Consider the following 13,090-nt stretch of genomic DNA (forward strand, 5'->3'; position numbering starts at 1 on the left):
CTAAGCTTACTTAACCCCCTTCTAATTCTAAGTCCATGTGTATGTAATGTGTGTGTAAGTTCAGAGAAGTTCTTTGGTTCACAGTCCAGTCTCCCTTCTCATTCCTCCAAGTTCACTGGTTGCAGGCAATTCTTATACTTCTTATACAGAATTAAACATTTATAAAGTTCACCAGGTTTTGGTGCTTGAAAGGTAAATGGTTACCACTCAAGAAGGTTCTTGTCCACTTTCAAAGAGAGATTTGTTGTTCCAGGACATCCACAAATGATGTACTTCCATCAGCCACTTCAGTGTCTTGCTGACGAAACTTGCCCCTTCAGGGTTCTCCAGATGATCACCTCTTTCTTTCAGGGTTCCTTTTTGTTTCTCTTATTCCAAGTGAAACATTAGACAGCCAGTCCTCTTCTCTTGCATGAACCACAAGGGCTTTGACTAGGCTGCCTTCCAAATGGGGCTTTCCACAAGCTTGCCAGCTTGTCCTGTTCCAGTCCCAACCGCTTCTGCCGACTGTAACACTGTAGAACTGATCTCCGTGCCTCTCTCCCTCTCTCTCTGAGAGAGAGCCTGTTTGACCCTCTCTGCTTGCAAAACCACATGACCCTCTTAGAACAACACGTTATCTTCCAGACAATCTGTGGCTCCAACAAGATCTTTCATCTCTTGTCTTTTGTAAACAACAATCCATTAGTGAAGTCTCCTGGATGCTCTCCTGAGCTCTTGCAAAAGCTGTGGAGTCGATATGTCTAACATTAGCAGACCTCCAGTATTTCAAGTAAGATCTGTTTTAAAGTGTTTGTACGTGACCTACTCTAACAAACCTTTCCCAATTTATCTCCCAGAAACATATCTATATACTCTGTCACATAAGCATTGATGAAGTTGCATCAGACACAACAGATGAAGAGTAAATATTAAACCCTATTTGCTGCACAACGTAATGCAACTCCAGAAGTACGCAATTTAATTTTGAGGAGGCCAGTGGCAAACTCCTCTTTGGCCTCAGTGGTGATATGGCTTTCATTGTAATGACCCTCAACTGGATGTTCTTCCCATGAAGAACATGACAAGGGTCAGAAGCTATGGAAGTAGAGAATAGCTCTTAAATTCATGCAGTGGAATTGTCCCCAAAATATGGTTGGTAAGATGCACTCCAAAAGAATAAAATGCGATTCTTGAATTCAGTGTATTCAGAAAATTTCTGTGATCTTTTCAAAGTTAATTTCAAGTCACCAAGAAACTCACTGGGAAGCTTCTCTTAACGTCACTGATGCTTACGGAGGTTCAGTGCTCCAGAGAGTGAGAAATGAAGTCTGCTTGGCTACCTGTGATGAATCTGTGTCATGCTGTCAGTCTTTTGCTGTGCTTAGTCTGCTCTCCTAACATTAGGCGTGTATTATCTCAACCACTAAAGGCACTTCCCTAGGCTATAACTGTGTATGCACCCATTGCCATTCATTATTGTATTACTGAGTTTGTACTAATAAAAGCCATGATTTCTGGTTAACTACACAGCCTTCAGTTTCTTCATTAACTGGCACTCCACCACCACCCCTTGGGTCCCCATGGGTGAACATTCTGCCTCTGACACCTGGCCTGACGCTTCTCCTCCAAAGAATAAATTATCAGGACTTCCATCAATGTATCCACTGTAAGGTGTTTTCAAATACAGGTGGTGAAGGACCTTTTTTAAAGCACTTTTCAAGGTCATAATAATAAGGAATTCATTCATGACTCAATATAGTCTATTGTTTTAATTATGAACACAGAACATAGTACACCCTTTTGCCCCCAATGTCAGCAATGAACATGATGTCAAATTAAACTAAAATTCTGTTGCTTGAACATGATCCATTTCTCTCTATTCCCTGCATTATATTTTTAGAGCTACAGCACAATAATTGATTCTGTGTCATGTTCATGACAAACAAAATTCTGTGTTCTTCTCCATTTCAAAGTACAACCGGGCCCATAAATTTATTGCATTATATCTCCCTACAGCAATGGCAATGGCTTTTCAGGCCCATAAACCAGCACCACCCAATTGCACTCATGTTATCGTTCAACCTACTAACCTCGTACATCTTTTGGAACAAGGGAGGAAACGGAAACAACCAAGGAAATCCATGCTATCATGGGAAGAACATTTAGACTTCTTGCTGCTGTAATATTCTTGTACCTATCCAAAAGCTTTTTAAATTTTACCATAGTATCTGCTTTGAACACTATCCCTGACAGAACATTCCATGCACCCACCATGCTCTGTTTCAGAAAATGTGCCCCACACTTCTCCCCTTCACCTTAAACACGTGATATCTTGGGAAGTGCTTGGGTGATTATTCCATGAAATTAAAGAATCATAGCAAAACAATATGATTAGATATAGAAAACATATGTTTTTGACTTACGGAGAAATTTGTTTGCAGATAGTTCTCAAGAATACAACCTGTACAAATTGTAGTGAAATGGCAGAAGTGTTCCTTCTGAAAAATGTGAGGCAAGAAAATTTTCGAACGAGAATTCAGTCTCTTGGGTGCCCTGCATCAGACTGCAAGACTTAGGACATGATATTTGAATAACCCTTTAAATTCTGTCTTAACCAACCCCTAGTTGGGTTGAGACAGTCAATGACAGATGTGTTTTGGGGCATTATGACCTCATCTCTACCAGTAGTGCCCTAAAACTGATTGGACAGGAATGATGACATCTAATGTCCGTCTGATACAGAAAACATATAATTGATCTAAGGCTGAGTCATGAGCAGAAGTGTCGAGTTGAATTTGTAGTGGCACAATTTGACTTAGTTGTAATGACATTCCATAAAGAATTGATTTTCATTTCTTTGATACTGAAAAGTGCTGTTGAATTGATGTTCTAGCTCTGAGCATTTGCAACAAGAACTGTTGGGCAACTGAACTAGTTCACTAGTGGACTGGAGCCATTTAAAAAGGTAACTCAAGACATCTTGAGTTAAAAAGCAGTGTTGATAATCCATAAACAAATCATATAAAAATTATTATCAAGCTTCAAGGCAGGAGTTTCTCACCATGGTCATGAATTATTATATGATCGTGGTATTGAATTGTTACAACAACAATCTGAAAGCAGACTGGAACAGTATATGAGCACACTATAAAACTCCTAAGGTAGGTGAAGTGTCAAAGGCCATGAGGCTGTATATTCCTATTGCTAATAAAGTAAGAGATAATGCAATAAATTTATGGCCCCAGTTGTATTTTGAAATGGGAAAGAACACAGAATCTCTTTTCCAATCTATAATTAAAATTAAAGCATTATATTTTTTACCTGCTCTAATTTGAAGATGATCTTATTGAAGAAGTATTGGAGGTACTCATTAGCATAATTAATGCACAGCTGTTCAAAACTGTTTACAGTCAAATCCTGGAAATAAATTAATGTATACATTAGTTTTAATAAAGGTTAGAGATACCACATACTACCAAGTGTGAACTGAGAAAACACAGACTGCTGTAATTTAGGGAAAGTTATGTTTTATTCAACACATCCCTCCAATCTTTAATTAGCATTTTATTTGTGCACATTTCCTGCAGACTGCCTTCTGTTCTAGATATAACCAGCAGGAGTTGATTGCTATGTTTGAAAGAGAGGAGCAAGGGTTATGCGTGGAAAAGACAAGGACAGTGGCGAAGGGAAGGGATACACTTAATTGGATAAATTTGGAACAAGGTTTCCAAGCGGTCAAGTCCTTTTTATATTAATTCCAGGAAAATACATTAATGTATCCCAAATATGCTTGCTTTTTGGCATAATGAAGTTCAGGATGGGCATCAATATGACTGTGTGAAAATCTGATCAAGACCAGAATAAACTCAGTTTCTACTCCAATTGGCCCATTTGGGGAGAATGGGATACTGCACAGTACTGAGTGGCTCTCAATCACATGACAGAACTCCTGTATCAGCAACTTTAATGGTCCCGGGTGAAGACTTATTCTAACTCTCTATCAAACCTTGTATTGGTATGCCAAATAAAATTGAACAGGCTGAATGATCTGTCTCCCTGATTAAGGATTATGGCACAGTTTGAAGATTTCCACAGGATGAGTATTCTAAAACAGGTTATGAGTCCAACAACTGTCAAAGATTTTGACACTGGCCATGATGTGACTGTACCAATTACTTTTTTAAAAATAGAATCCTGAAATTATTGAAAGGAAATCTTCTATTTGTCTAAACCAGTGATACTCAACCTTTTTTTTTCACTCACATACCACCTTAAGTAATCCCTTAAGGTATAGGATGTCATAGGTCCTCTGTGGTTAGTAAGGGATTACTTAAGGTGATATGTGATTCGACAAAAAAAGATTGAGGATGGACCCACTGGTCTAGACTGATTAAGCTCCTGAAGTCTTGACACTGACCCCTTTTCTGGATATTTAACATACCTCAAATCCATAAATATCTAAGATGGCTATAGACATGGATTCTGTCTTTGGCGACACCAACGAGTTTATCCTATCAGTGAGCCAACTGAAAATGAGAGAGTAAAGGATCTTGGCAACAGCATCTCTGAAAGAAAAGAAAAGATATCCTGACATAAATAAGCCTGGTTATCAATTGCAGAAGATTTTTGTTCACATACATGCTGCCCTTTGACAGATCATTCCTCAGGTAGCTCAGCATCCCCCAATGCTGCACCATCTCTGCCTGACTGAGATCCTGCAATGGGATGAAGCACAATTTGCTGCAGTTAAGTAAAGGCAAAGTGGAAGGCACTTTCCTCAACCTCAGGTCAAACTCTATTCCCTCAAAACTGATTCCAAACCCTATCAGGTCTAATTTTAGAACATAGAACATTACAGCACTGCCCAGGCCCTTTAGCCCACAATGTTGTGCCGGCCTGTGTAAATCTACTTCATAACCATTCAATTTTTTCCTATAATTGATTAAGAATTAACTCCATAGTCACTCAGTCAGTTAATATGCTCAATTTTAGTGTTTAGTCTGAATCAACCTATTTTCATGATTGCATATTTGACCAAATTGGTATCTTTATGGCTGGTGTCTTATTTTAAGATACACTCCCTGTATCTCTTCCCCGATGGGAGCAGCTGAAAGATGCTGTGTGCAGGATGGAAGGGGTCCTCACGATTTTGTGCGGACTCTTCAGACAACGATCCTGGTATATCATGTCGCTGAGAGGGAGGGAGACTCCAGTGATCCTCTCTGCCATTCTTCTGGTCCTGTGGATTGACCTCCAATCCATTTCTCTGCAGCCACGAAGGACACTCAATAGAGCTCCTATAGAAGGTTGACATAATGGTAACCGGTAGCCTTGCCACTTCAGTCTTCTCAGGAAGTGCAGTCGCTGCTTCACCTTCCTGACAGGTGAGGAGATGTTGAGTGTCCACAATAGGTCACTAGTTAAGTGAACTCAGTGGTCTCCACTCTCCCTACTACAGAGTTGTTGATGTGTAGTAGAGGGTGGTCATTCCTGGTCCTCCTGAAGTTCATGATCATCTCCTTCATCTTGTCCATGTTGCATCATATTATAAGATTTTCCACCTCTTCTCTGTTGTTGCTGATGAGGCCAACGGCTGTTGTGTCATCTGCAAACTAGATGACACTGTTGGAGCTGGATTTGGTGGTACATATGTGGGTCACTAGCCTGAATAGGAGTGGGCTGAGCACACAGCCCTGAAGTGCACCAGTGCTCAGCGTGACGAAGCTTGATGTTCTGCTACCAACCTGGACAGACTGTAGTTTTTCCATTAGGAAGTCCAGGATCCAATTTCAGAGAGGGTGTGGAGTCACAGCAAAGACAAGCTTCTCCATCACCCTCTGGGAATGTATGTAGATTATCTCTCTTGTTTCTTACCCATCTCTCTCTCTCTCTCTCTCTCTTTCTCTCTCCTCTCCCTCTAGTATTGTACCTTCTGTCTTTTTTTTGCTCTCTTTGTCATTTATCTCTCTTTCTTACCTCCCTTATCTTCCCCTTATCTCTCTTTCTCTCAAAACATCTTGGTGATCCCAAGAACAGTCATCAATTGGAATGCTAAGGCCATTCTGGGTTGTCATGTCTCTGGATGCCAAAGCCACTTCCATTTGTCCATCTGCAGGATATGAGTGGTGTGCTGCCTGCACAGCTTAGATATTTTGTTTGGCTTGTTTTGACCCCTCTACCCATTAATCTCAGCCCTCAAACTAGCACCGTCAGTAGAGGATGGCAAGGCTGTCTTCTGTTTTTGCTGGTAAGGACACTCAGTCAGATTGTTAATTTAATGAAGGTTTACAGCAAGATAATCTGGAGTGGCATGGTTGGTGAAGTGCTTAGCACAACACCTATACAGAGCTAGCGATTTGGACTGGACCGGGCTTCAAATTCCAGTTTATCTGAATGGAGTTTGTACATTCTCCCTGTGTCTGCATAGGTTTTCTCCGGGGGTTCTGGTTTCCTCCCACCATTCAAAACATTCCGAACGTGTGGAGGTGTACATTGGGTGGCTCAAACTTTTGAGCTGAAATGGTCTGTTCCCGTGCTGTATACCTAAATCTAAAAATTCAAGATCTCCAGTGACAACAGAAGAAGTTCAGAGTGTTCGCACTAATCTTCTCCAATTCTCATTGGGCCTTGTCTCACATTAGAATGGCTGGATGAGCTTGCTGGAACCCCTTGGAGTGTCAGGTCATATGTTCACATTCAGTAAGCTGCCTAACAGCATATTGACTACCAAAAATTTTCTTTCAAGACGAATGTTTTGCAATCTTTGTCTCTGGGAATCCATTGAAAAATTTCAAGATTTACTCTGTTTAATGCAAATAATGTACATATCATTGGTTGGCAGAGACCAGAGCTTCATTTTTTATTTTAAATGGGCTAAAAAATGTCAGCAATTGAATTTTTTCCATAGCATAATTGTGCCACAATTGATCCAACATGATCAACTTTACTTACGATCACTGGAAAAAAATACATTAACTCTCAGTATGAGTGGAGAAATATCTTGATGACTCCATCAGTTTTAATTTATCAACATGAAGCAGAAACCTAAATTTAAATTTATTTAGCCATGCAGTGCAGAAACAAGCCCAATTTACACCTAATTAACCTACACTCCTGGTACATTTCGATCAGTGGGAGGAAACCAGAGCCCCCGGGGAAAACCCATGCAGGCAGGCATGGGGAGATTGCACAAACTCCTTTCCAGACAGCGTGGGATTCGAACCCCAGTCCCGATTGCTAGAGCTGTAACAACTTTGTTGCTAACCATGCCACCCAATCTCTTCTTCTTACCTGGCATCCACTGCACTTTCCACAGTCAGAGGGGTGAAAATCTTCTCTCGCATGGTTTCCTGAGGGCAAGAATCACAGCAGAAGCTTCTTGTTATTAAAAATGCATCATGTTGGAGAGGATTCAGAGGAGACTTACTAGGATGATACCAGGAATGAAAAGGTTAGCATATGAGGACTATATTCATTGGAGTACACAAGGATGAGGGGGGAACCTCATAAAGACATTTTGAAAGCTGAAAGACATGGATGCAGCAAGGATATTTCCCACGGCAGGGGAGTCTAGGACAAGAGGGCACAACTTCAGGATAAAAGGGTATCAATTTAAAACAGAGATGTGGAAACATTTTTTAGTCAGAGGGTCATGTGCCTGTGGAACTTTTGGCCATAGACAGGTGTGGAAGCAAGGTCGCTAGGTGTATTTAGCGGCCCCGATCCGGGCAGGAGCAAGGAGGAGACGGCGGCCCCGGCCTCGGTCGAGTGAGGCAGGCGGAGGCCCCGATCCGGGCAGAGAGTGGGAGGCGGCGGCCCCAGTCTGGGCACAGGGAGAGCAGCAGCGGCCCTGATCCGGGCAGGAGCAAGGGGGAGACGGCGGCCCCGGCCTCGGTCGAGTGAGGCAGGCGGAGGCCCCGATCAGGGCAGAGAGTTGGAGGCGGCGGCCCCAGTCTGGGCACAGGGAGAACATCAGCGGCCCCGGCCCCGGTCCGGGCGAAGGGTAGACGGCGGCGGCCCCGATCTGGGCAGGAGCAAGGGGGAGACGGCGGCCCCGGCCTCGGTTGAGTGAGGCAGGCGGAGGCCCCGATCCGGGCAGAGAGTGGGAGGCGGCGGCCCCAGTCCAGGCACAGGGTGAGCTGCGGCGGCCTCGGCCCCGGTCCGGGCAGTATGGACCGACCTAAGAGGGGAGGCAGACCCCTCCAGCCCGGGTAAGAAACCTGCATAGGAGAAGGCCACTCCGATATAAAACCTACGACCCAAGGACCTCGCTGCCACGTCCCAGCTTGCTTGGCCACGGCACACGAACCATGGGTGTAAAGGGTGGGGTCAGTACTGCGCACACTGCACTCCACCTAAAAGCTCCTTTGCGCAGGCCCGAGGACAGGTCCACGTCCTCCCCCTCCACGTCCTCCCCCTCCACGTCCTCCCCCTCAAAAGATGCTCACAAACTCAAGCTAGCATGCTGGAACATCAGAACCATGCTAGACAAGGCTGACAGCCACCGACCTGAACGTCGGTCTGCCCTCATTGCACAAGAACTCCTCAGACTTGACATCGACATAGCCGCTCTCAGTGAAGACCGCCTGGCAGATGTAGGCAGCCTCCAAGAACGCGGCGCGGGCTACACACTCTACTGGTCTGGCAAGCCTTCGGATGAACGACGCCTATCTGGTGTAGGCTTCATGGTCAAGAGCTTCATTGCCTCCAAACTCGAAAACCTTCCGACAGGCCTCTCGGACCGAATCATGTCCATGCGACCCCCCCTTCAAAACAAGCGTCGCATCACCCTCATCAGTGTCTATGCTCCAACCCTCCAGGCGGAACCAGCAGAAAAGGACAAGTTCTACACCGACCTGCGCAACCTCATCCAACGCACCCCTACAGCCGACAAGGTTGTCATCCTGGGCGACTTCAACGCTCGTGTCGGCAAAGACTCAGAAACCTGGCCAGGAATCCTGGGCAAGCATGGCGTCGGCAAGTGCAACGACAATGGGCGCCTCCTGTTGGAGCTCTGTGCAGAACAGCGGCTTGTCATTACAAACACCCTTTTTCAGCAGAGGGACAGCCTTAAGACCACCTGGATGCATCCCCGATCCAAACACTGGCACCTCCTGGACTACATCCTGGTGCGAGAAAGTGACAAACGAGATGTGCTCCACACCAGGGTCATGCCTAGCGCGGAATGCCACACTGATCACCGGCTGGTTCGCTGCAAGCTCAACCTTCACTTCAAGCCAAAGCCCAGGAACAGTAAAGCCCCCAGAAAGAGGTTCAATGTTGGAAACCTGCAGTCAGACGAAGCGAGAGGAAACTTCCAGGCAAACCTCAAAGCAAAGCTCGACGATGCAACCCGCCTCACGGACCCGTCCCCTGAAACCCTCTGGGATCAGTTGAAGACTACCATACTGCAATCCACTGAAGAGGTACTGGGCTTCTCCTCCAGGAAAAACAAGGACTGGTTTGACGAAAACAGCCAGGAAATCCAGGAGCTGCTGGCAAAGAAGCGAGCTGCCCACCAGGCTCACCTTACAAAGCCGTCCTGTCCAGAGAAGAAACAAGCCTTCCGTCGCGCATGCAGCCATCTTCAGCGCAAACTCCGGGAGATCCAAAATGAGTGGTGGACTAGCCTCGCCAAACGAACCCAGCTCAGCGCGGACATTGGCGACTTCAGGGGTTTCTACGAGGCTCTAAAGGCTGTGTACAGCCCCTCACCCCAAGTCCAAAGCCCGCTGCGCAGCTCAGACGGCAAAGTCCTCCTCAGCGACAAGATCTCCATCCTCAACCGATGGTCAGAACACTTCCAATCTCTTTTCAGTGCCAACCGCTCAGTCCAAGATTCCGCCCTGCTCCAGCTCCCTCAACAGCCCCTAAGGCTAGAGCTGGATGAGGTCCTCACCCTGGATGAGACATATAAGGCAATCGAACAACTGAAAAGTGGCAAAGCAGCAGGTATGGATGGAATCCCCCCAGAGGTCTGGAAGGCTGGCGGCAAAACTCTGCATGCCAAACTGCATGAGTTTTTCAAGCTTTGTTGGGACCAAGGAAAACTGCCTCAGGATCTTCATGATGCCACCATCATCACCCTGTACAAAAACAAAGGCGAGAAATCAGACTGCTCAAACTACAGGGAAATCACGTTGCTCTCCATTGCAGGCAAAATCTTCGCTAGGATTCTACTAAATAGAATAATACCTAGTGTCGCTGAGAATATTCTCCCAGAATCACAGTGCGGCTTTCGCACAAACAGAGGAACTACTGACATGGTCTTTGCCCTCAGACAGCTCCAAGAAAAGTGCAGAGAACAAAACAAAGGACTCTACATCACCTTTGTTGACCTCACGAAAGCCTTCGACACCGTGAGCAGGAAAGGGCTTTGGCAAATACTAGAGCGCATCGGATGTCCCCCAAAGTTTCTCAACATGATTATCCAACTGCACGAAAACCAACAAGGTCGGGTCAGATACCCTTCTCCATTAACAATGGCGTGAAGCAAGGCTGTGTTCTCGCACCAACCCTCTTTTCAATCTTCTTCAGCATGATGCTGAACCAAGCCATGAAAGACCCCAACAATGAAGACGCTGTTTACATCCGGTACCGCACGGATGGCAGTCTCTTCAATCTGAGGCGCCTGCACGCTCACACCAAGACACAAGAGAAACTTGTCCGTGAACTACTCTTTGCAGACGATGCCGCTTTAGTTGCCCATTCAGAGCCAGCTCTTCAGCGCTTGACGTCCTGCTTTGCGGAAACTGCCAAAATGTTTGGCCTGGAAGTCAGCCTGAAGAAAACTGAGGTCCTCCATCAGCCAGCTCCCCACCATGACTACCAGCCCCCCCACATCTCCATCGGGCACACAAAACTCAAAACGGTCAACCAGTTTACCTATCTCGGCTGCACCATTTCATCAGATGCAAGGATCGACAATGAGATAGACAACAGACTCGCCAAGGCAAATAGCGCCTTTGGAAGACTACACAAAAGAGTCTGGAAAAACAACCAACTGAAAAACCTCACAAAGATAAGCGTATACAGAGCCGTTGTCATACCCACACTCCTGTTCGGCTCCGAATCATGGGTCCTCTACCGGCATCACCTACGGCTCCTAGAACGCTTCCACCAGCGTTGTCTCCGCTCCATCCTCAACATCCATTGGAGCGCTTTCATCCCTAACGTCGAAGTACTCGAGATGGCAGAGGTCGACAGCATCGAGTCCACGCTGCTGAAGATCCAGCTGCGCTGGGTGGGTCACGTCTCCAGAATGGAGGACCATCGCCTTCCCAAGATCGTGTTATATGGTGAGCTCTCCACTGGCCACCGTGACAGAGGTGCACCAAAGAAGAGGTACAAGGACTGCCTAAAGAAATCTCTTGGTTCCTGCCACATTGACCACCGCCAGTGGGCTGATATCGCCTCAAACCGTGCATCTTGGTGCCTCACAGTTTGGCGGGCAGCAACCTCCTTTGAAGAAGACCGCAGAGCCCACCACACTGACAAAAGGCAAAGGAGGAAAAACCCAACACCCAACCCCAACCAACAAATTTTCCCCTGCAGCCGCTGCAACCGTGTCTGCCTGTCCCGCATCGGACTTGTCAACCACAAACGAGCCTGCAGCTGACGTGGACTTTTATCCCCTCCATAAATCTTCGTCCGCGAAGCCAAGCCAAAGAAGAAAAGAAGGTGTATTTAAGGAAGACATTGACAGGTATTTGATTAATCAGGGCATCAAGAATTATGGGGAGAAAGCTAGGGAGTGGGGCCGAGTGGGAGAATGTATCAGCTCAAGATTAGAATGGTGGAGCAGATTCATTGACTCATTGATGAGCCAATGGGCCAACACATGCTCCTGTACCTTATGATTTTGTGAACTGTGTCAGCAGGCTTCATTCCTCATGTCTAGTGTTAAGATCAAGCATCTGGACTGTTGACTCTTGATTCATCAGGAATGGGGACATGGTGGAGTAGTCCTCAAATGTATATTGTGGAAGCCTCCCACCCCAGTGTAAACAGAATGCGCAGTCAATTGCCCCTTTTCCACTGGCCATCCCAGTTAATTGGCTGTTCAGTATCCTGGGATAGGAAGCTGTTTGTGCTTTTTCCACTGAGCCACCTTTAACTAGGACACTGACTGCTTTTCCACTGAACACAACTCATCGCCAGGGATCAGAGAGTCTACCTTCGCATGGAATGGAATGAAATGGATGCAAGTTGTCCTTTTCCACTGGTTTAATCAGAACGCCGGCGTCAGCTGATGCTAGGGATATGAGTAGGGGTAGAGACCGTCAATCCCTAGCATGACATCATTTGACGCCAGCGTGCTGATGGTTTTCCTTTTCCACTGGACCCTTAACTGGTTAATTCTCCGTTAATTCCTGGGAAAAGGTGCCAGTGGAAAAGGGGCTATAGAAAGGCAGCAGGTAGGCTTGGGGAGGGACAAGTGAGATGCCCAGGTGACTATCTGTCGATGACAAATTCTATTGGCTTGACAAATTCAACTCAATTACAGGCCAAGTATGAGGTAAATGGGAAGGATGGGAGCCTGTAGATGCTATGAATGCAGTAAATACTCAGAACTGCTGGAGAAACTTAGCAAGTCCTGCCGCGCCAGAAGGAGGCAAGAATATATAACCGACATTTCCTTGACAAAGGGCTCAGGCCTGAAATGTTGGTTATCCATCTTTGCCTCCTGTGGACTCTGGGCACCTGCTTAGTTTCTCCTGCAATTTTGTGTATTTACTAAGGAAATACAGGAGTTCTCAACACTATGTATAAATTGTCAGACCACTATTCAGGAGAATGGTTGAAACAGATATTGTAAATGCACCTTCATGGACTCACTTTCACTTCTGCGTGAGGTTGCTTTGAATACCAGACTCCCTCCAGAGATTTGGAGAGAAATTCTAAGATAACATTCAGCCTTAGGTTGCACAGTATTGGAGCAGCAGTGCAGTGGATGGAACAGAGTACCAAGAAGAGTTGTAAATGTGAAGTACAAGATGAAGCTGCAGTGTTCAAGGGAAGGAAGTCCGGCCTCTTGGAGCAGTGCGATTGAGAGAGTACTGTGCCATCTTTGGCAGCACTTCACTTTTGGAGAGAGTGGAGCAGAGTG

At 45.8% G+C, this 13,090-nt stretch overlaps 1 protein-coding gene across 8 annotated transcripts in view; it reads right to left on the minus strand.

Moving 5' to 3' along the window:
* myo15aa (myosin XVAa) overlaps nt 1-13,090 on the minus strand; it is a 248,907-nt gene that overhangs the window by 135,046 nt on the left and 100,771 nt on the right. For all 8 annotated transcript variants that reach the window (XR_011347622.1, XR_011347621.1, XR_011347624.1 and 5 more), the window contains 3 exons: nt 7,273-7,331; nt 4,424-4,547; nt 3,304-3,399 (listed from right to left, as the gene is read on the minus strand). Coding sequence is in view for 4 of the 8 variants with exons in the window: in XM_069907177.1 (XP_069763278.1) it covers nt 3,304-3,399; nt 4,424-4,547; nt 7,273-7,331 (279 nt within the window). In the remaining 4 variants the exon portion in view is untranslated. The remainder of the gene's footprint in view (nt 1-3,303; nt 3,400-4,423; nt 4,548-7,272; nt 7,332-13,090) is intronic.

Source organism: Narcine bancroftii, chromosome 12 (genome assembly GCF_036971445.1).
Source record: "Narcine bancroftii isolate sNarBan1 chromosome 12, sNarBan1.hap1, whole genome shotgun sequence".
In the NCBI taxonomy this organism is placed as follows: domain Eukaryota; kingdom Metazoa; phylum Chordata; class Chondrichthyes; order Torpediniformes; family Narcinidae; genus Narcine; species Narcine bancroftii.